Raw genomic sequence first — 25,079 nt, 5'->3', positions numbered from 1 at the left:
TGAGATGCTAACGCATTGTTGGTGGAGTTGTGAAATGATCCAACCAATTCTGGAGAGCAATTTGGAACTATGCCCAAAGAGCTATTAAACTGCATACCTTTTGATTTAGCAGTATCTCTATTGGGTCTGTATCTCAAAGAAATCATAGAAGAGGGAAGAGGACCCATGTGTGTAAAAGTGTTTGTTGAAGCCCTTTTTGTAATAGCAAAGAACTGGAAATTGAGTGGATGTCCATCAATTGGGGAATGACTGAACAAATTATGAAAAAGAAATGAATATAATAAAATTTTATTGTTCTATTAGAAATAATTGCCAAGCTGATTTTAGGAAAAGCTGGAAAGACTTACATGAACTGATGCTGAGTGACGTGATTTCCAGTTTTCCCAGCAGTTTTTGTCAAATAATGAATTCTTATCCCAAAATTTGGGATCTTTGGGTTTGTCAAAGATTAGATTGCTATTTTTATTCACTATCTTGCCCTGTGAACCTAACCTATGCCACTGATCAACTAGTCTATTTCTTAGCCAATACCAAATGGTTTTGGTGACTGTTGCTTTATAATATAGCTTTAAATCAGGTACACTTAGACCACCTTCCTCTGACTTTTTTTTCATTAGTTCCCTTGCAATTCTCGACCTTTTATTCTTCCATATGAATTTTGTTGTTATTTTTTCTAGGTCATTAAAATAGTTTCTTGGGAGTCTGATTGGTATAGCACTAAATAAATAGATTAGTTTGGGGAGTATTGTCATCTTTATTATATTCGCTCGGCCTATCCAAGAACACTGAATGTCTTTCCAATTATTTAAATCTGACTTTATTTTTGTGGCAAGTGTTTTGTAATTTTGCTTATATAATTCCTGACTCTCCTTTGGTAGATATATTCCCAAATATTTTATACTATCGACTGTTATTTTGAATGGAATTTCTCTTTGTATCTCTTGCTGTTGGATTTTGTTGGTAATGTATAAAAATCCTGAGGATTTATGTGGATTTATTTTGTATCCTGCGACTTTGCTAAAATTCTGAATTATTTCTAATAGCTTTTTAGCAGAGTATTTGGGGTTCTCTAAGTATACCATCATGTCATCTGCGAAAAGTGACAATTTGATTTCTTCATTTCCTACTCTAATTCCTTGGATCTCTTTCTCGGCTCTTATTGCCTAGGCTAGAGTTTCTAGTACTATATTGAATAGTAATGGTGATAGTGGGCAACCTTGTTTCACTCCTGATCTTACAGGGAAAGGTTCTAGTTTATCACCATTACATATGATGTTTACTGAAGGTTTTAAATATATGCTCCTTATTATTTTAAGGAATAGTCCATTTATTCCTATACTCTCAAGCGTTTTTAGTAGGAATGGATGTTGGATTTTATCAAATGCCTTTTCTGAATCTATTGAGATGATCATATGGTTTTTATTAATTTGATTATTAATATGGTCAATTATACTAATAGTTTTCCTAATATTAAACCAGCCCTGCATTCCTGGTATAAATCCCACTTGGTCATAGTGTATTATCCTGGGGATGATTTTCTGAAGTCTATTTGCTAATATCTTATTTAAGATTTTAGCATCAATATTCATTAAGGAAATTGGTCTATAGTTTTCTTTCTCAATTTTCGATCTATCTGGTTTAGGTATCAGTACCATGTCTGTGTCATAGAAGGAATTTGGTAGGACTCCTTCAATCCCTATTTTTTCAAATAGTTTACATAGCATTGGAGTTTGTTGTTCTTTAAATGTTTGGTAGAATTCACATGTAAATCCATCTGGTCCTGGGGACTTTTTCTTAGGAAGTTGGTTAATAGCTTGGTCTATTTCTTTTTCTGAGATGGGACTATTTAGACTACTTACTTCTTCCTCTGTTAATCTGGGCAAGCTATATTTTTGAAGGTATTCTTCCATTTTATTTAAGTTATCGAATTTATCGGCATAAAGTTGAGCAAAGTAGCTCCTAACTATTGTTCTAATTTCCTCTTCATTAGTGGTGAGTTCACCCTTTTCATTTTCAAGACTATCAATTTGCTTTTTCTCTTTCCTTTTTTTAATCAGGTTTACTAAGGGTTTGTCTATTTTGTTGGTTTTTTCATAAAACCAACTCTTAGTTTTATTAATTAATTCAATAGTTTTTTTACTTTCAATTTTATTAATCTCACCTTTTATTTTTTGAATTTCAAGTTTTGTGTTTGTCTGGGGGTTTTTAATTTGTTCCTTTTCTAGCAATTTTAGTTGTAAGCCCAATTCGTTGGCCCTCTCTTTCTCTATTTTATGCAAGTAGGCCTGTAGAGATATAAAACTTCCCCTTATTACTGCTTTGGCTGTATCCCACACATTTTGGTATGATGTCTCATTATTGTCATTTTCTTGGGTGAAGTTATTAATTATGTCTATGATTTGCTGTTTTACCCAATCATTCTTTAGTATAAGATTATTTAGTTTCCAATTATTTTTTGGTCTATTTACCCCTGGCTTTTTATTAAATGTTATTTTGATTGCATTATGGTCTGAAAAGGATGCATTTACTATTTCTGCCTTACTGCATTTGATTTTGAGGTTTTTATGCCCTAGTATATGATCAATTTTTGTATAGGTTCCATGAACTGCTGAGAAGAAAGTATATTCCTTTCTGTCTCCATTTAGCTTTCGCCAAAGATCTATCATATCAAACTTTTCTAGTATTCTATTTACCTCTTTGACTTCTTTCTTATTTATTTTGTGGTTTGATTTATCTAATTCTGAGAGTGCAAGGTTGAGATCTCCCGCTATTATAGTTTTGCTATCTATTTCCTCTTGCAGCTCTCTTAATTTCTCTTTTAAGAATTTAGATGCTGCACCACTTGGTGCATACATGTTTAATATTGATACTGCTTCACTATTGATGCTTCCCTTTAGCAGGATATAATGCCCTTCCTTATCTCTTTTAATTAGATCAATTTTTGTTTTTGCTTGATCTGAGATGAGGATGGCTACTCCTGCTTTTTTGGTTTTGCCTGAAGCATAATAGATTCTGCTCCACCCTTTTACTTTTAGTTTGAATGTCTCACCCTGTTTCAAGTGTGTTTCCTGTAAACAACATATAGTAGGATTCTGACTTTTAATCCAGTCTGCTAACTGCTTCCTCTTTATGAGGCAGTTTGCCCCATTCACATTTATGGTTAGAAGGACTAATTCTATATTGCTTGCCATCCTATTAACCCCTGCTTATGCTTTTCCCCTTTCCTTCCCTTTTACCCTCCTATCCAGTATTAAACTGGTGAACACTACTTGCTTTTCACAGCCCTCCCTTTTTAGGATCCCTCCCCCACCTTAAAGATCCTCCCCTTATTTTACCCCTTTTCCTCGAAATTACTGTATTCCCTTCCCCTTAGCTTACTCCTTCCCTTTCACTTTTCAATGAAGTGGAAGAAGTTTCACCATAAATCGAATATGTCTATTGATACACGCTATGTTCATCTCCCTCCTTTCTTTCTCTCAGATATAATAGGTTACCTTTGCCTCTTCATGAGATGTAGTACCACCACTTTACACTTTTTTATGATATAATCTCCTTTCCACCTCTAGTTTCTAAGACAAATTGTACATATGTTCTTTACATATTTTTTTGACAGAAGTATAGTTCTCAAGATTTCTTTTTACCTTTTTAGAAATCTCTTGAGTTCTGTATTTGAAGATCAAACCTTTTATGTAGGTCTGGTTTTTTCATCAAATATAGATGGAATTCATTTATTTCGTTAAATGTCCATCTTCTTCCCTGGAAAACGATGCTCATTCTTGCTGGGTAAGTTATTCTTGGCTGTATACCAAGTTCCTTAGCCTTTCGGAATATCATGTTCCAGGCCCTGCGTTCTTTTAATGTGGACGCTGCTAGATCCTGGCTTATCCTTATTGTGGATCCTCCATATCTGAATTGTTTTTTTCTAGCAGCTTCCAATATCTTTTCCTTTGTCTGATGGTTCTTGAACTTTGCCACTATATTCCTTGGCGTTTTGATTTTAGGGTCCCTTTCAGTAGGTGATCGATGAATTTTTTCAATGTCTATTTTACCCTCTGTTTCCAAAACGTCTGGGCAGTTCTCTTTGATAATTTCCTCGAAAATGGTGTCCAAGCTCTTTTTTTCCTCCCATTTTTCAGGGAGTCCGATTATTCTCAAATTGTCTCTCCTGGATCTGTTTTCCAGGTCTGTTGTCTTTCTGGTAAGGTACTTGACAGTCTTTTCAATTGTTTCATTTCTCTGGTTTTGCTTGACTCCCTCTTGGTTTCTCCTTGAGTCATTCATTTCTACTTGTTTCAGTCTAATTTTCAATGATGTATTTTCTTCACTTACTTTTTTTATATCTCTTTGTAATTGTCCAATTGAGTTTTTATCTTCTATGGAATTTTTTTCCATTTTATCCATTTTTTTTTTTTAGAGAGCTGATTTCTTTTTCCAGCTCACTAATCCTGTTTTCCTTGGAGTTGTTTACCTTTTCCAGCTCACTAATCTTGTTTCTCAATGATTTGATTTCTTTATCCACTCTGTCTTTGAATGCATGGGATGACTTCTCCAGGCTCTCTTGCCAAACTTCCCTTTCCTTTTCCCATTTCTCTTCCAGCTCTCTTGTGAGAGCCTTTTTGATTTCCTCTATGAAGTTCTTTTGTATTGAGGAGCAGCTTATATCCCTCCCAGGGGATACATCTGGGGACAGTCTGTTCCTAGTCTCCTTAGCATTTGAAGTCTGCTCCCTCTCCACACAGAAGCTGTCAATGGTTAGAGCCCTTTTGAATTTTTTGTTCATTTTGTCAGAGTAGGAATCAAAGAAAACAAACTGACAAGAGAAACAATTGGTCTGTTTTGCGGGGGATGGGGCTGGATGGTATTAATGGGCTTCCTCTACAGACTGGGGGTAGGGCAGCAGAGAGCCACTAACAGAACTGCAGTGACTGTACTGAGTCTGCGCTCTGAAGCTCTGAGAACGCACCGAGTCAGTCCAGGTGGGGGTTGGGGGTGGCCGGGCTCTGAGAGACGCTGGCTTTCTGGGGTTTTAATCTTCACCTCCGGTGTTTACATCCTCTCCACCACTCCTGGCTTGCTGCCAAGACGGAGCATCCACACTGGGGCAAAAGCCCTTTCACAGAAACGGCAGAGATCACACCCCTCCCCCTCCGGTCTGAGCTGTGTGAGCTGCCTGTCTCGCTCTGGCTTGCCTGCCCTCAGTCTGCGCCCAGTCTGATTGACCCTCCCCCGAGCAAACACAGACCTTTTCTGGCGACTTTCAAGGATGTCTTCTCTTGGTGATTATTTGTGGATTTCTTTCTGGGTCAAGCATTAAGTCAGAGGCTTGTCATGAAGTAAGTTCTGAGAGAAAACAAGGAGCTCAAGCAGCTGTCTGCCTCCACGCCGCCATCTTGGCCGGAAGTCCCCCAAAACATAATATTTCAAAGCATAATACTTTTACCCTTTTTTGTTTTGGTTTGTTTGCTTGGTTTTTTTCCCTTCTCGTGTATATTTTCCCACTTTTGATCTGATTTTCCTTGTGCACCATGACAAATATGGGACAATATTTAGAAAAATATGTTGAAAACTATCTTTGCATGTATTTGGAAAAAGAAAATACAAAAGAATTAGAATTTCTTAAAAAAGAAATATTGATTTTATTCTCTCAGCATTTGGGAGCCTTAGATTGTTATGTTGAAAATCCTGTTTTAAAAAGCAGCAGCCAGTGATAAGAAGTTGAGGTAAGATAAGCAGTTATGGTTCATATGTTAAAGGGTTAGATGAGAGTAGTTTCAGCGGAAATAAGGACTGCTTAGGAAATAAAAGTCAAAGAGACAGCTGAATTGAAGATGACTTTTGCATTTGGAATTCAGAGGAAAAGAGAGCAGAAATCATTAAGTTCAGTATGACAGTCATGCATTTAACTGGGTTTGTTCATTGAACAGTTGCAAAACATGACTGGAGAATCAGTGAAATCACAGGACTGAAGATAAATATTTGGGAGTAATCAACATAAAAGTGATCATTTAAAACATTAAAATAACATTGTGAGGGAGAGAAGCAGAAGACCAAGGAGATTTAAAGGAACTTTTTAACCTGAAAATGAAAAGATTTAATGAGGAAAAATATTTGAAAAGTTGCAGGGTAGAGGAAGAATTATAAATATCTGTTCCGTCTCAGAGGTCAGTAGTTGTACCATTGGGTAGCAGTTATGATCAAATACATTTTTGTTCAAAGTGTAAAAAAACTTCTTTAATATGAACTGTCCAAAAATTGAATGGGCTGCTTGAAGCATTAGTGAGTGTATGATTGATTTGTGACTTACCTATAACTGAAAGTGTTTAGGTGAAAGCTATATATACTTTTTAGGAATAGTGAAAATATGTTTTTTTTCATCTGGGTAAGTGTTGGACTACATGGACCTGTCTTTCCCAGTTCAGGATTTCTATGATTCTTTAGACACCTAAGTTTCAGAATAAAGAGGATAAAGCTACAATGAAGAAAAATAAGAGGAGGAACAAAAACGATACAGACAAACTAGGATAGTCTGATGTTTGCCTACTTGATTTGCTGTTTTCATTGAAAAATGTTAATATATTATGTTTATTGAATCTGGAAAAGTATATTTACTTTTAGTAGCAAGTGTAATTTTTTAAAAACATACATTTTTGATGTGCTAAGATCCTCTAACAAAGAACTTTATGTAAAGACCATTAGATTGGAAATAAAATATGTTAAAATATTAAAACTATTAATATTTGGCAAATTATTTTGAAGCATATCTTCCAGTGAGAATAGGTAAAATTAGTAATTTCTGGACACATAGCTGACTAAAAAAATAATAATAAAAAAAATAAACTGATTTAGACAATCTGGGAATATTATCATAATCAAATTGTATAAGTTTATTCCTAAATGAATAGCTAACATCAGCTATTTAGTAGTGTTAGACACATAATACTGGTTTTAAAATATGATTTGTCCATTTTAATAGGAAAGTAGCTCTTTATTTTTTTCTTTTAAGTGCTTTAGTGGTGCTTTTTCCCCTTTTTTGTCATTATCATGTCTTCTTCCTTCTCTGCTCCTCTACTTCCTATTCCTCAGAACATTTTCATAACAAACTAAGCAAAATAAATAAATAGTCTGTCTAAAAACATTCACCTTATTCCATATGGCAGAGGCATTATTTCACATAATCTGAAATCATGATTTGACTACATTGATCAGATTCTGAAGACTTTAAATGTTGTTTTTCTTTACATTTTCATTTGTAATGTAAATGGTTCAGATTCTGCTTCCTTTGCTCAAAAGTTGTTAATTTTGACTAGTCTTTTTTTGAGATCTGCCAACATGAATTTCCTATTCATGTTGATTAATATTAACAACAATAACAGCTTTTTTTTGTAGAATTTTAAGACTTATAAACCACTTTATGTATTTTCCATTTGATCCTCATCTTACTCCTGGGAGGTAAGAGCTCATTTATTACCCCTTTTTACAGTTGAGGAAATTGAGTTGTTTAGAAGTTAGGTTCACAAACTAAATAAATACCTGAGGTTGCATTTGAATTCAGGAGTTACAGAGTGTAGATCTAGCATTCTATCCATAATGCTACATAATAGCCTAATTTTCTTTTTTTTCATTCTTACAGATCCATCAGGATTCATTTTTGATTTGCAGTCCAATACTGTGCTGGCCCAGGGAGGAACTTTTGAGAACATGAAAGAAAAGGTAAGAATGGAAAGTAAGGTACTAAACTTGAATGCATTTAGCTGAATAAATAGAAAAATTTGAGCATAAAAAGAAAAAAGGCAGTTGAGCAACCATTCCTTTCCCTCCAAAAAAAAGGTCCTATGTGCAAATATTTACAGTGTTCCATACAGATAACCCCACATCTATGCAAAGTGGTTAAGGAGATACATTTTCTTATTTCCTCTCCAAAGCCACTCTTTTTGCTCATTAGAATTAGAAACATTTAGTTTTGTGTTTTATTCTTTCTATTTATGTTTTTATAGTCATTGATATTATATTCCTGATTTGGTATACTTCATTCTGTACCATTTAATATGTTTTTACATGTTCTCTCTCAATTCTTCATAGACATAGTTTCTAATATTATAGTAATATTCTGTTACATTCATGCAGCATACTTTATTTTAATATTTCCCCAGATAATTAAAGGACAATAGTCTCCTTAATTTCTATTTTTTTGCTCTCACAAAAAATCCTGAAATGAATAATTTGGTGTATATATTACCTTTCCCTCTAACTTTAACCTCTTAGGGGTACATGTCAAGCAAGAGGCTCTCCGGGTCAAAGACTATGGACATTTGTTACATATTGCTTTCTAGAGTGGTTGGGCCCATTAACAGATCCACCAGAAATGTATTAGGCAATGTGTCAATTTTTCCAATTTCCACTAATGACAGTTTCTTTTCTCATATTTGCCAAATTGCTAAGTGTAAAGTCAAACTTCAGGGTTATTTAATTTTGGTCTATGTGATTTTTAATAGTTTGTGATTCTTGTTTTTTGATACTGTTTATATCCTCTTGTCATTTATCTTTCAGGGATTAAGTTCATTTTCTCTAATTTCAACTAGGGCCTCACTGCAGCACTGCATTCTTTTATGTTGTTTCTTAGTATATGTTTTCTGAATGGCTTTTCTTTATTTTTCCCTCAGTCCTTCTATAGTTCCCTCAATCCATACTTGCTCAGCAGATAACCTTTATCTAAAACACATTCCTCTGACTCTTTGGTCATTTCCTCCCTCCTTTAATCTTTGATCTCTTCTTTTTTCCTTGCTCCTCATCTCCTCCAAACATTTCTGCCTTCCTTAAAAGACTCTTTCAGTGCCTAGCTTCTAGAGTTATCTCTATATTTGTTGCCTCCAGCAAGCATTCCTTAAAATAAGACTTCCAACCCCACCACTGAACTGAGAATACTCTTTCCAAAGTGGTATCTATGACTTCTTAAAACAAACTGATCAATAAATCCCACTTGATACATTTTGTTTCTCTTGTATCATTTCCCTTCAAGGAAGCCATTCCTCATAATAATGATTTTTTTTAAAATAGGAAAAAAAAATTAACAATCCATCAGTACATTGCAAAAAAAAATTCTGAAAATATATGCAATGCTCCTTACCAATGTAAATAACTTATTCCTTAGGAATAAGTATGTGAAATAACACACAGTAATAGTTAATTTTATTGAAGATAATGATGACAAAACAGCATATCAAAGTTTTGGGGATATAGCCAGAATAGTTCTTATGGAAAAATTTATATTTCTAAACATTTTCATCAGTAAAAGAGAGAAAGAATAAAAGAAAACAAAACAAAACAAAATTTAAACCAGAAACTAAAGATCAAAATAGAAATCCTAAAAGTCAAAGAAGAAATTAACAAAATTGAAAGCAAAAAAAAATCATAATTAATTGATTTTTTAAAATAGGAAAGGCAACTTACCAGTATCAAAAATGAAAAATTGAATTTACAACAAATGGAGAATAAAATAAATTATTTGAAAAAATTTTATCCAATTTTATGCCAGTAAAACCTAACAATCTAAATGAAATGGGTTAATATTTACAAATCTATTTACTGCCTAGATTAAAAGGACAAAAACAGAGAATTTGCACAATCTGAAAAGGAAATTGAACAAATCATAAATGAGTCTTCCAAAGAGACATGGGGATGGAAAGCAGATTCTATCAAATATTTAAGAAATCGTTAGCTCTAATATTACATAAGCTGTTTGTAAAATAGAGAAAGGAATCCTATCAAATTCTTTTTATGATATAAAAGTAGTCTTGCTACATAAACCAGTAAGAGACAAAATATTAGCAAGTAGACTATAACAAGAAATTACCACAGTCAGATTTGGTTCATGTTCTGAATCCAGGTTGATTCAGTATTAGGGAAAATGTGAACATAACAGACAATATTAACAAAAACAACAAAAATCTTATGACTATAAATCAGTAGATGTGGAAAAAACTTTTGACAAAATACAACACCCATTCTTGTTTTAAAAAATAAAAACATTAGGAAACATAGATATTCTTTCCTTAATATAATCAGTACCCCTCTAAAACCTATTGCCAATATTATACATGATAGAAATAAACTAAAAACTTTTTAAATAAGATCTTGAATATATCAGGGATGTACATTATTGCCTTTGCTATTTGATATAGTACTTAAAATTCTAGTTTTTAATAAGACAATAAAAAATTGAGAGGTTTGGGTTGGGCAGTACTAACTGGTTAGTGACAGAGTCAAGTGACTCTGAAACATAATGATGGACTATTTTATAGCCTGGTTTTTACATTTCAAGAAATCATAAGTGAAAACTAAACAGGGCAAAAAGTAAACTGTCCAAGGTTTTTGAAAAGAAAAAAAACTTTTTAAAAATCTAGCTCTGAAACACCCCCCCCCAAAAAAAAAAGTCTTACAAAAGATAAGACCAAAAATTGTTGGTCTTCGTCCTTCATCCTTGAAGACCCATCTACTGTTGGTTTAAAAATTAATAAATTATTAGAACTAAGTAATCTCTGGACCATGTTTTCCTCAGTTCCTCATTTGTAAAAATATCTGGAAAAGAAAATAACCCACCTGGAATTGTGAATACATCCAGCCATTCTGGAGAATGATTTGGAACTATGCTCAAAAAGTTATCAAATTGTGCATACCCTTTGATCCAGCAGTGTTACTACTGGGTTTATATACCAAAGAGATCTTAAAGAAGGGAAAGGGACCTGTATTTGCAAGAATGTTTGTGGAAGCCCTCTTTGTAGTGGTCAGAAACTTGAAACTGAGTGGATGCCCATCAATTGGAGAATGGCTGAATAAATTGTGGTATATGAATGTTATGGAATATTATTGTTCTGTAAGAAATGACCAGCAGGATAATTCAGAAAGGCCTGGAGAGACTTACATGAACTGATGCTGAGTGAAATGAGCAGGACCAAGAGATCATTATATACTTCAGCAACAGTACTATATGATGATCAATTCTGATGGACGTGACCCTCTTCAACAATGAGATGAACCAAATCAGTTCCAATAGAGCAGTAATGAATTGAACCAGCTATACCCAGTGAAAGAACTCTGGGAGATGACTATGAACCACTACATAGAATTACCAATACCCATAGTTTTGTCTGCTTGCAGTTTTGATTTCCTTTACAGGCTGATTGTACACTATTTCAAAGTCTGATTCTTTTTGTACAGCAAAATAACTGTTTGGACATTTATACATATATTGTATTTAATTTATACTTTAACATATGTAACATGTATTGGTCAACCTGCCATCTGGGGAAGGGGGGGGGGAATTGGAACAAAAGGCTTGGCAATTGTCAATGCTATAAAATTACTCATGCATATATCTTGTAAATAAAAAGCTATAATAATAATAAAAAAAAATAACCAACCATTCCAGCATCTTTGCCAAGAAAACACCAAATGGAGTCATGAGTCAGACAACACAAGAAATAGTCATATCAGTAAGATAACAGAATCAGAAACAATGGAAGTTAATAACTCAATGTTTCGATAAAATGGAAAAAATAAATTATCTAGGAAAAAAACCCTTATGTGGAGAAAGCTGTTTAGAAAACTGGCAAATATTCCAGTAGAAATTAGGTTTAGACCAACAACTCATATTATGTTCCATTTTACATTCTAAATGGACATGCTATTTTAATATTAATGATCAAGCTAAGAACAGTTAGAAGAGAAGTAGATCATATAACTCTCACCAGTATGAATAGGAAATCTCTTAACTAAACAATAAATTGAGGCTAATACAAAAAAATCGAACATAACTTTGATTACATGAAACTAAAAAGCATTTTATTTCTGCATAGGCAAAATTAATGCACATAGGATAAAAGGGGAAATGGTCAAATGAGGAGAAAAATTTTTTGCATCAAATTTTCTTTATGAGGGTTTAGTAACCAAGATGTATCAATAATTAATAAATATATGTATAAAACTAATCTAGCCATTACTCAGTCAATAAGTAATCAAAGAATATGAACAATTCTTAAAAGAATTCTATAGGGTCACCTAGTTGGTGTAGTGGATAGAACACCAACCCTGAAGTCAGGAGGACCTGAGTTCAAATATGGCTAAGATACTTAACCTGGCTGTGTGATCCTGGGCAAGTCACTTAACCCCCAATTGCCTCAGGGAAAAAAAGAATTATATAGTAATCACAACTATGTGAAAGAATACTCCTAATGACTGATAATAAGAGAAAGGCAAACCAAAACAGTCTTGAGGTTCATCTTACATCCTGAAGACTAGCAGATATGACCCCAAAATGCAGTAGTCAATATTAAGTGCATTAATTCATTATTAGTGGAGATATGAATAGTGCAGTCATTTTGAAGGAAATTTGACATCATGCAAATAAAGCAACTAAGTTGTCCATACTTTTGAACCAGAAAGAAACTTCATTACTAATGTGTTTTGTTTTCTCCCCCATGCCTGAGCTTTTATCCAAGGAATCCATTGCTAAGAAGACTGACTCTCAAGAGTCTGTGTCTGTCTCTCTCTCTCTCTCTCTCTCTCTCTCTCTCTCTCTCTCTCTCTCTCTCTCTCACACACACACACACGCACACACGTGTATTTGCATATATATGCATACGTGTATGTATGTGTTTGTGTGTGTATATATATATATATATATATATATATACATATATATATATACACACATATTAGCACTTCTTGTAATGGTAAAGAATTGGAAACAAATTAAATGCCCATCGTTGGAAAATGTCTAAATAAATTATAGTATATGAATCTAATTGGAATATTACTGTGCTGTAATGAATATGGCTGATGAATATGAAAGAAGCATAAAAATTTGGATGCACTGATGCAAGCAAAGCAAACAATAAACATAATAATTACAATAATATACATAGAACAACTCCTCACCAAAAAAAATCAAAGGTAAATGCAAAAAAACTATAAAGGTCAAGCAGACTTGAAATGAAGAGATATGAGGACATCCCTAATCCACTCCTTCATGGAGGTAAGAGGACCACAAGTGTTGAACATTGTACATGTTTTTGGATTTCTCAATGTTTTTTAAGTTACATTCTTTTTTTTTCTTTTTTTAAAACACATATTTAGTTATAAATTATTTGTCTCCTTTCCTCTCTGAATAGAGGGTGGAGTACTAAACTGCTTTCAAAGCTTTTCTTTATGGAAAATTGGAATGTAAACTTTCCAGGTAACTCTACTTTCTATCTGTAGTTCTTCTTGGCTTGAACTCCACAGCATATTATATCCTGAGATACTCTGCTTGTGACACACACATTCCCAACCTGTTGTTTTTTTTTTTTCCCCAGTCATTTCCAGTTCTATAAATTTACCATGGACCAAGGGCTTTTACCTTGAAATCTATTGAAAGACCTCTATATGCACCAAAATTATTACACTATCTTTTGAAGCCTGTCCAACTTTATAATTGTCCTTTCCTTGATACTATATCATTCCATCCTCTGTCATCACCTTTTCCTTTTTTTTTTTTTTTTTTTTGCTTTCAATCTTTCCCAACACCAAGGTCTTTTTCATTGAGTCCCATGATTCTCATTTTGTGGCCAAAGTGCTTAAGCTTCAGTATTTGACCTTCCAGTGAATAACCAGAATTAAAGTCTTTAAGTATTGACTGATTTGATCTCCTTTCTGTCCAAAGGATTCTTAAGTCTTTTACAACATCACAATTTGAAAGTGTCATTTTTCCTTATCATCCAACTCTAACCCATACATTACTATGGGAAAAACTATAGTTTTGAATATATAGACCTTTTTTATCATCAAGGTGATGTTTTCACTTTTTAGAATGATGCCCAGATTTGTTAAAGCTTTTCTTCCATGGAGCAAAGTGTCTTTTAATTTCATGCGGGCAATTGCTACCTGTGGAGATTTTTGAGCCTGAAAATATAAAATCTGACACCGCTTCCTTTTCTTCTCTCTCTATTTGCCATGAAGTGATGGGACCAAGATTTTAATATTTTTAAATGTTAAGCTTTTACATTCTTCTTTTTCAGTCTCATCGAGCGACTTTTTAATTCCTTTTCATTTTCTTCCACCAAAATGGTATCATCTGCATATATGAGATTGTTGCTATTTCTCCTAGCAACCTTTTAACTTCTAACTTTTGATTCATCCAGCCTGGCATTTCACATGATGTACTCTGCATAAATCAAATAAGGGGACAATATACAGCTTTGTTGTACTTTTCCAATCTTTTTTTTTTCCCTTTCATTTGTTTTATTAATTTTATAATTATAACTTTTTTTATAATACATATGCATAGGTAATTTTTTACAATGTTATCCCTTATACTCCCTTCTGTTCCAAATTTTCTCCTCCTTCCCTCCACCTCATCCCCAACTTTTGGGATAAGAATTCATTATTTGACAAAAACTACTGGGAAAACTGGAAATTAGTACGACAGAAACTAGGCATGGACCCACACTTAACACCATATACTACGATAAGATCAAAATGGGTCCATGATTTAGGCATAAAGAACGAAATCATAAATAAATTAGAGGAACATAGGATAGTTTACCTCTCAGACTTGTGGAGGAGGAAGGAATTTGTGACCAAAGGAGAACTAGAGATCATTATTGATCACAAAATGGAAAATTTTGATTACATCAAATTAAAAAGCTTTTGTACAAACAAAACTAATGCAAACAAGATTAGAAGGGAAGTAACAAATTGGGAAAACATTTTTACAGTTAAAGGTTCTGATAAAGGCCTCATCTCCAAAATGTACAGAGAATTGACTCTATAAGAAATCAAGCCATTCTCCAATTGTTAAATGGTCAAAGGATATGAACAGACAATTTTCAGATGATAAAATTGAAACTATTTCCCTCATATGAAAGTGTTCCAAATCACTACTGATCAGAGAAATGCAAATTAAGACAACTCTGAGATACCAATACTTTTCCAATCTTAAACCAATCATTTGTTCCATGTTTGGTTCTAACTGCTTTTTGACTTGCATGTTCTTGGCATATCCTTAAGAGTTTTTCTATGGCAGCTAGGTGATACAATAAATACACTGGGTCTAGAGTCAGAAAGACTTGAATTCAAATCAATCTCAGACACTTACTTGCTGTGTGACCTGAGCAAGTTGCTTAACTGTTTACCTCATTTTCTTTATCTGCAAGATAAGCTGAAGAAGGACATGGTAAACCACTCCAATATCTTTGTGGGAAAATCTCAAATAGTATCATGCAATGACTGAACAATAGAATTTGTCTTGCTTAGGACTAATTGCTTCTTTACTTTCTCCTTCCTCTTAATTTTTCTTCTCTTTCCTTTTCCCCTTCTATTTCCCTGGTGAGTAAAATGTATTTCTATACCCAAGTATGTGTATTTTTCCCTTCTTTAATAAGTTTGGATGAGAGTAATGTTAAAATCTTCTTTCATCATTGTTCTTCCCTCTACTGTTTAAAGTATACTCCATTTTATGTGAGATAAGTTTTTCTATTTTCCTTGTTTCCCTTCTCCCAGTACATTCATTCCTCTTGCCAGCTCTTCCATTCTTCTATGATTATCCAAACCTATTAGAATGACATCCACGCCCTCAATCTCTAATTATTCTTCCTATAAGAACCCCACTTATGAGAAAATTCTATGAAGTTACTGTAATGCCAGAGAAACTGAGTCAGGATAGAGATTAGAGAACAATTTATTAATTTATTGGAGAGTAAATCAATTGACTGGATCGGACTCTTGTCTCAAAGTATCCAGCAGGGAAAGTTGGATACAAGACTCTTTTATAGGGTAACAAGAATGATGACATAATGGGGGAAGTACTTGAGATGGGGATGATCTAATGAGGATGACCTAATGGGGGGAGGCACCTAGGATGACATAATGGAGGGATGTACAGGAGAGGCTTCTGATATTCTAATGACCTAATGGGGGGGAGGCACCTAGGATGACATAATGGAGGGAAGTACAGGAAAGGCTTCTGATATTCTAATGATGTCTGAAATGGATAGACTTTTATCCCATCAAACATTAAAAAGGAATGATTATAGCCTGAAGATATAAGACCCTATCAAACATTAAGAGGGAATGATTATAGCCTGATAACTGAGGTAGGAGGATTTCAAGCAGACTGTGGCATAACATTGCATACTTTCTTTCCTGAATTATTCAAATCATTGAATCACCTTCCTCTTGACACTCTTTTCTCCCCCCCCCCCCAGGTTGGGGTTAAGTGACTTGCCCAGGGTCACACAGCTAGGGAGTGTTAAGTGTCTGAGACCAGATTTGAACTCGGGTCCTCCTGAATTCAGGGCTGGTGCTCTATCCATTGTGCCACCTAGCTGCCCCTTTCTCTTGATACTCAAGAGGGTCTTTGTACCATAATTTTGACTGCCTCCACTTGGGAATGGATGAGGTGAATAAGATTAGAGAAGATGCAAGGACCTATGGCAAGGGTGAGGAGAAGAAGCAAGGTCCCTTATGGGACGTAATAAGGGTGGTAGCCATGGGGAGGAATTAAACAGAGACTGGCACCAGTTCTTTCCTTGCCTCTGCTCCAGTCGTCTAGACTCAAGATTCTTACAAACCAGGGCCAGACTTCCCCTGATTACCACAGAGTTATTAGCATAGAAACAGAATTCCTCTTTAGGGCGGCACACAGGCCTCCCTATCGCAGAAATAGCAGGTCAAGTCCCCTATGGTTCTGGAGTACCATCTCAGCCAAGGAGTCAACCTAGCTTTCCAGTTTCAAGATGGATGATTTGATCTGAGTCAGGTCTTTGGTCATTTGTGCATTTAACTCAGCATACCCAGAATTGCCTGTCAGGAGGGCTGCAGTGCTAAGGGTAGTAGGTCGAACCCTACTACAAGGGGAAGGAATGGCAGAGCACGTTTCTGTCTGATAAACTCCAAGGGAAAAAGGTGGGCCCAAGAGTGGCTCCATCCATCCCCTCCTGGAAGAACAGACAGGCTGGGAAACACCACTACCAGGATTCAGAAAGGATCAGGATTTCTGAGGGAGGGTATCAGAGTAGGCACTACACTTCTGGAGAAACAGCTAAGGTGTTTATGGTTCTTAGGTTCTTAGGGGAGGATATATAGGCAAATAGGGCAATCACAAACAGTAGTAACAAAGTGAATACAAGGATTAATCTTCCCAGGATTTTCCCACCTGATGTCTTTAGGGGATATTAAGGACTGGAGGAACGGATCAGTCTCAGTTTCAGGGGTTCATCACCAATCTCTGCTTTCTATTCAGTGGTAACAGCTGGCTTCACTCTGCTGTAGTGAATCCAGGTGGGGATTGACTCAACCTTGACTGCAGTGGGTGTGGTGAAGAGCACAGTATGCGGTTCTTTCCATCCTGGTTCCAGGCTGGTGGTAGAAAATTTCTTTATCAGAATTGCGTCACCAAGCTGGAATGGATGAGCAGGCTCAGGGACAGGGACCGGAATGGCCTCTGGGATGAGGTGTGAGATTCCTTTCTGGGTTTTCTGCAGGGCCTGTAGGAATTTGACAAGAGAGGAGTTAGAGACTTCAGTAATTATGTCTTCTCTGACCAAGGGTAGGATAGGTGGTGGTCTCCCAAACAGTATTTTAAAGGGAGTTAAACCCAATCTGTTGGGGGTGCATCTGCTTCTAAGTAATGCTAATGTCAGCAGTGAGACCCAAGAGCTTTGGGTCTCTAAGACGAACTTTGTAAGAAATTCCTTAAGTGTTCCATTCATTCTTTCCACTTGGCTTAGAGCTTTGTGGTCTGTATGTGCAATGAAGTTTCCAATCTATTCTCAATGCCTTGCTAATGCCTTGTGATATTTTGTCAACAAAGGCAGGGCCATTATCAGATCCTATGGCTACTGGAAGACCAAAGTGAGGCATTAATTCATTTGGTATCTTTTTGACCACTGTGAGACCCGTTTCATTTCATGTGGGGAAGGCTTCTGTCTACCCTGAGAAGGTATCCACAAAAACTAACAGGTATTTGTACCTAGCTGTTGACGGCTGTATCTCAGTATAATCTACCTCCCATCTCTCCCCTGGGATATGTCCCTTAAGCCTGATTCCCACACCGGGCTCTTTAATTCTTTTTATATTTACTCTAGTGCAAGTGTTACATTTATGAATATAACTTCTGATCAATTGGCTAACATCCTTTATGTAATATCTACTCAATAACATGCATTTTCTTTTCACCCAAATAAGTGAAATCATGCAAGTCCTTCACCAGCATTCTGCTTAATGCTTGTGGAATAAAAATTTTGTCCTCTATGTACAGCCAAGTCTTCCTCTCCAAAATGTGAAAGAATCTTCTGAAGGGGAGTATGCAGGTACAGGAGAAAGAGGGGGAATTGCCAGAGGCAGGAAGGAGTTGGGAGGTGGCAGCTTGTCGAGCTACTGTATCCACAGCCCGATTTCCCACTTCTTCCATTGTCACACCGGACTGGTGATCTGAAAGTGGATAATAGCAACAGAGAGGGGTAACCAAATAGAGTCTAGTAAAGAAAGTATTTCTGCCTTATTCTTAATTTCCCTACCAGTGGATGTCAGCAGGCCCCTTTTTTGGTAAAGAGAGGCGTGGACATGAGCTGTGGCAAAAGCATAGTGGCTGTCAATGAAAATATTAGTCATTTTTCTTTCTGTTATGCACAGGATATGAGTCAAGGCAACAAGCTCGGCTTTCTAAGCAGAAGACCCAGAGGGGAGGGAAGAAGACCACAGAGTAGAGAGGGGGAGGGATAGTCCCACCACTGCTGCCCCAGAAACATGATTGTCCCCCACAACAAAACTACTCCCATCTGTAAAAAGAATCAGGTCAGGGTTTTTCAGTGGGATGTCAGAAAGGTCAGGCCTTGCTGACTAGGACTCCTCAAGGAGCTGGAAGTAGTTATGCACGGGGACCAGGTCAGAACAAGGATCTGGGAGCAAGGTGGCAGGGTTCAGAACAGACGATTTGGAGAAAGTGAGGCGGGGGTGGTCCAGAAGCAGGGCCTGATAGTGGGTAATGTGAGCATTAGAGAGCCATTGGTCAGGGACGGACCAGAGCAAAGCCTCAACAGATTAAGGGGCAGAGATAAAGACTGGCCCAAGGAATGCTTGTCAGCGTCTTTTACCAGGAGGGCAATGGCAGCCACATCCCTAAGACAGGGGGGCCACCCAGCTGCCACCGAATCCAAGCGCTAGGAGAGATAAGCAACAAACTGCTGCCAGGGGCTAAGGGTTTGGGTCAGAACACCCTTAGCAATACCCTTAGCTTCTGCCACAAAAAGATGAAAGGGCTTTATGACATTGGGGAAAGCTAAGGTGGGGACCTTGATAAGAGCTTTCCTGAGATTATCAAAGACAGCTTGTTCAGTGGAGCCCCAAACGAGGGGACCCTGTCCGGCTGTGGCAGAATAAAGGGGTTTTGCTATCTCAGCAAAGGAGGGAATCCATAGATGGCAGTAATCATCTGTCCAATTCCTGAACCTGCTTTTTAGTAGTAGGGATAGGAACAGATAAGATAGCCTGGATGCGTTCAGAAGACAGGGAGCAGTGGCCAAATTTGAAGACTTAGCCCAGATAAGAGACCTCAAGAAGGCGGAGCTGAGCCTTTTTAGCAGAAACTATATAAACTAAGGATTGAAGGAGTTGCACAAGGGCACGAGTTGCCTGCAAGCAGAGGGACTCATCAGAAGCAGCAAGAAGATCATCTACATATTGGACCAAAGAACAATAAGAATATTCCTTGTGAAAAGCTTGAAGGTCCATATGGAGAGCTTTGCAACAAAGTGGGGAAGTTTTTAAAGCCTGTGGCAGTCTAGTCTAAGTGAGCTGCCCTGAGAATTCCCCTTGGGGATCTATCCATTGGAAAACAAAGAGAGGTTGACTGGCTGGCACAAGAGGTAGTGAAAAGAAAGCATCTTTTAGGTCAAGAACAGTATATACAGTATGAGTAGGAGGCAGTGAGCTGAGTAAGATATATGGATTGGGAACAGTGGGATGGATAGATTCAACCTGTTTATTTACCTTCCTTAGCTCCTGAACAGGACGGAAATCCGTAGACCCAGGCTTCCTGACTAGAAGCAAAGGGGTGTTCTAAGGAGACTTGCAAGTAACTAAGATACCAGCATTTCTCAATTAGTTAATGTGAACAGAAATACCTAGAAGGGCTTTCCTTGACATAGGGTACTGCCTGACAGATACAGGAGAGGCAGTGGCCAGAAGCTGCAACAACCACCGGTGCATAATGAGCAGCCAGACCTGGAGAGTTATTCTTAGCCCACACCTGAAGAAAATCTGCTTGCAGCTGAGAGAGAATAGGGGAGGGAGCAGGAGAGGACGATGCAAGAGAAGCCATTAAGATTTGTTCAAATTGGAGAGGTAGGGTAATCCGGGAGGATTTAGGGTCAGAGAAGCCTAGTCTTCAGAGAAGGAAATAGTTGCCTGAAGTTTTCAATGCAAGTCCCTACCAAATAATGGCTATGTGCAGTCTGGCATGATCAGAAAATTGTGGGTAACTGCACCATGCCCTAGATAGACTGTGCACTCAGTAATCTAAGGATAAGAGACGATTTTACCAATAGCACCTTGTATAGGAGTAGGTTTTGGAAATAATGGACCCAAAGGTTTTGTTAGAGCATAATATGTGGCTCCAGTATCTACCAAGAATTCAACAGGCTGACCCCCAATTTGTAAACATACCCTAGGTTCTCCAGGGTCTAGAGAAAGAGAACCAGGGCTACCTCAGTCTGCCTCTTCAAGAGAGAGGATATTCTTGGGATGATTTCAGATAGACATTCTCTCTTCCAGTGCCCTGTTTTCTTACAATCGGCACACTGAGCTGATCCTAATGACTGCCACCCACAAGGGCACCATGGAGAATGCTTAGGGAAGTTGTTTGATTCCCTCATGGCTGCCACTACTGTCTCAGCACAATGTTTACCTGCTTCCATAGCTGGTGTGTCTTGGTTATTAAGGACTTTCAGAAGTATCTCAACTAGATGAAATATATTCATGCCCTCAAATCCTTCCTGCTTCTGTAATTTTCTACATATGTCTGGAGCAGATTGATTAATGAATATAATATTTATAGATCTATATAATTCTTCGGAGCTTCAGGGTCTATAGTGCTATAGGTTCAGTAAGCCTCATGTAGACATTCTAGGAATGCTCCAAAGTATTCTTCTGTACCCTGAATAACTTCAGAAATCTTAGTCATGTTAATAGGCTCCCTGACTACAGCTTTAAGACCCTGGAGAAGATATGTGTGATAAGCAGAAAGCTCAGCATGACTGTGTTGCGAGTTGGAGTCCCAGGAAGGCCTCTCAGAGGGAAAACTAGATTCACGATGTTCCTCTGTGAATCCCCCACTAGATCTGAGCACAGCTTTCCTAGCCTCGTGCTTAATCTTATCTCTCTCCTCAGTATTGAATAGAGTGGTGAGGAGTTGTTGGCAATCATCCCATATGGGCAGGTGGGTATGAAAAACAGACTTAAGAAAGTTAATCAAAGCTTGTGGTTTCTCAGAGAAATGGGGATTCTGACTTTTCCAGTTATAAATGTCATTTGTGGAAAAGGGGACATAAACTAAAAAGAGAAACCCTTTTGAGCCCACCATTTCCCTTAGAAGTGGAACAGGTTTTGGGGGAACTGGGAATGTCTGGACAGATCTCGAAGCATTGTATGAAACTCTGCTTCGAGTGTGGGGTAGGGTACAGTGCAGGAGGAACAGAGGAGTCTAGAGGTAATGGGACAGAAGCCAGTTCTCTCATGGCTTTTTGAAGCCCCTGTGTGTTGGGAGGAAGAGAAGAGGAAGTTCAGAAGTCTGATAAAGGGTTAGGTGCTGAAGAACAAGACACAGGTTTTAATCCTTCAGGCTGTAATTCAGGTAGGGGTGAGAGTAGGGAGTTTCCAGGTAAAGGTGGATATAGGCTCGACCCCCAATAGGGCGGGGGATCTTCAGAGATTCCAGTAGGACTTTCTTCTCCGCTTTTGCTTGAGCTACTGGCAATTTACAACCTTTCTTCTCTGTCCTGGGGCCTGGGTGACCAAAATACAAATACCATTTTTCATGGTCACCACCCTTAGTCAGGAAAGAGGGTAAGAAACAACTTACAGCCAGATGTCAATATAGGGGTACTGATCTGGATGGCCAGGTTCACCTGGTGCACTTCTTGTGCTATTTCTCTATCATATGTGCCTTCTGGTGGCTATCCCACCCCAAAGGAAGGCCACTCTTTTTGGCAAAACAGTTTTAGTTTATTCTTTTTCCATGATATTCCATAATCATGGTGTTTAAATGTCTCAGAAAAATATTTAAGAAGACAATCTAGTAGAGTTACTGGTTTTGGAACAGTTTCCCATGATAAGGTGGCTGAGTTGACAGATAGTCTTATACCACTAGGAGAATTCCTAATATCTTTTTAACAGTTTTTCCTTTTGACAGAATAGCCAAGCCTTTTCTGTCCCTTTCTCAATCACAGTTTTTAAACCTTAAGACACAAAACAGGCAGTAACATACAAAACATACAGAATACAGAACACTGATCACACATAGATACACAATTAAAACATTCAATAAGACATTAACATCAAAACCAGAGCCAGATGGTGTCTTAAAAAGACATCAGATTTATACTCTGGAATGCCCAAAGTTGTGTTAGCTGGCACACAGAACCAAATGTGTCTTAGGAGACACCCAGGTAGTGCCAACTGCGCCCAGTTCAACACTACTTCTCAGAATTTTAACTCCTGTCGGTACTTTGTTATTCTGAGAATCCACATGCTAGCATAGACGAACAGAACAGATAACCAGATAGTGCCCTAAAAGGCACTCAGAATCAGATCAGACCACATGTCTTAGGAGACACAAAACCAGAGGATATTATCCAGTGTCCTGAATAATAATCTTCTCAGAATTCAATGCCCATCAACATTCCATTATTCTGAGAATCCAGGTGCTAGCACAGACAGATGAATGGATCAGATTGTGTCTTCTCACACTTGGACTTATTCTCCCATGGCCAAATCAAAAGTATCCACTGTTGGATGTGACTGCAGCTGGTGAACTGCTCTCCCGGAGCTTCTGGAAAACCAGAGAACTAACCTTTCCCAAGAAAAAAATCCTGATTCCCAACTGTCTCCAGGCCCAAGGTGGAGACTTGAAACGTCTCTAAACCCCTAGTTCCGTTCTCGGTTTCTAATAATCTTGCTGGGGCCTCCAAAATCTAATGCCAGAGAAACTAAGTCAGGATAGAGATTAGAGAACAATTTAATTATTAATTTATTGGAAAGTAAATCATTTGACAGAATCGGACTCTCGTCTCAAAGTATCCAGCAGGAAATGTTGGATACAAGACTCTTTTATAGGGTAACAAGAATGATGACATAATGGAGGAGGTACTTGAGATAGGGATGATCTAATGAGGATGACCTAATGGTGGGGAAGCACCTAGGATGACATAATGGAGGGAGTTAACAGGAGAGACTTCTGACATTCTAATGATGTCTGAAATGGATAAGACTTTTATACCATCAAACATTAAGAGGAAATGATTATAGCCTGGGGTTTGGGGGCAGAATAACTGAGGTAGGAGATTGTGGCATAACATTACATGTCTCACATCCCTATAAAGGAATATTAACAGTTTAACTTTGTTTATTCCTTTATAATTTCTCACTCGTATTTTTATGTTTATTTTTATTTTTTTGTACTTCTCTTGAATTCTTTGTTTATCAATTTTTTTTTTACTTAGCTTTCTGGTTTTTTTTTTTTTAATTAAAGATTCATTTTTCTCTGTAGGATTAAACTCAGTTTTGCTAGTTATCCTTCTGGAATATCTTTTCTAAACTCTCCATATCTTTATGTATGTCTGGGGTGAGAAACCTTTTTCTGCCTAGGGCCATTTGGATATTTATAAGCATCATTCACGGGTCATAAAAAATTATCAATTTAAAAAACTCAGGCAGAGGGAGATTGTTGTCACCTGTAATTGGCTTATCAGAGTCAGATCAAATGAATTCATGTTCCCCAAGTCTATTTTATGTATGGCTGCTAAATCTTGTGTGATTCTAACTCTGGTCCAAGCTGGTATTCAGATTCTTTCTGGCAACTTTTCTGAATTTTTCTCTTGACGTTGGAGCTCTGGATTTTGGCTATAATATTTCTGTGAATTTTATTTTTGAAATTTCAGGAACTGAACAGTAAAATTCTTTCAATTCAGTTTTGTCCTTTAATCCTCAGATATCTGGACAGTTTTATGTTAAGATTTCTGCAAATATGATGTCTGGTTTCCTTTTTTTGTTCATTGCTGTTGAGTAATTCAGTAATTAAGCTATTTCTCTTCAGCCCAGTTTTCCAGGTCATTTAAGTTTTTTTCTTTTAAGATTTTTTTCACATATTCTTTTTTCTTCTTTTCCTTCTTATTCTCCTTTTTCTTTCTTATGACTTTTGATTATTTCTAATGTCTTATGAGGTCATTAGTTCTGTTGGCCAGTTCGGATTTTCAAGGAGTTACTTTCTTTCATAGTATTTCGTACATCTTTTACCAAGTTTATTACATTATTTTTATATTTTATTTCCACTTTATTTTTAATAAAAATACTCATTTCATTTTCAAAAAAATTTAATGGTTTCTTTAATTCTAAGAAATTTTTGTTGCACTTGTATCTGATCTACATTTTTTTTCATTGAGGCTTGCTTTATAGATGTTTTGGGGTCCTTTATTTCTTTTATGCTTGTGTCTTGAGTTTTCTTCTTACTATAGAGGCTTTTTATGATATGGTTCTTTTTTTGTTTGTCATTCTTCCAATCTATTTCTTGACTTTGGATATTATATTAGTGGTAGGTTCTATGGAACTTACGTAAGGGTGGGAGGAGGAATGCCTGTGTCTAGCCCAAGGTATCATCCTTTTACATCAACCTGCTGCTTTCAAGTTTAGCCAGTGTAGTGCCAGAGAAACTGAGGCAAAACAGAGATTAGAGGTTTTTAATATTTTAAAAGTGGATAATTTGGGCTAGCCATAGCCAGCTGACTGGATCAGACTCTTGTCTCAAAGCATCCAACAATGAGCAATAATTCTAG

At 36.8% G+C, this 25,079-nt stretch overlaps 1 protein-coding gene across 2 annotated transcripts in view; it reads left to right on the top strand.

Moving 5' to 3' along the window:
• SPATS2 (spermatogenesis associated serine rich 2) overlaps positions 1–25,079 on the top strand; it is a 171,539-nt gene that overhangs the window by 94,912 nt on the left and 51,548 nt on the right. For both annotated transcript variants that reach the window (XM_074270471.1, XM_074270470.1), the window contains exon 3: positions 7,631–7,710. In XM_074270471.1, the coding sequence (XP_074126572.1) occupies positions 7,631–7,710 (80 nt within the window). The remainder of the gene's footprint in view (positions 1–7,630; positions 7,711–25,079) is intronic.

The sequence above is a fragment of the Sminthopsis crassicaudata genome, chromosome 5, assembly GCF_048593235.1.
Source record: "Sminthopsis crassicaudata isolate SCR6 chromosome 5, ASM4859323v1, whole genome shotgun sequence".
In the NCBI taxonomy this organism is placed as follows: Eukaryota; Metazoa; Chordata; class Mammalia; order Dasyuromorphia; family Dasyuridae; genus Sminthopsis; species Sminthopsis crassicaudata.
This window is presented reverse-complemented; position numbering and strand designations above follow the sequence as displayed.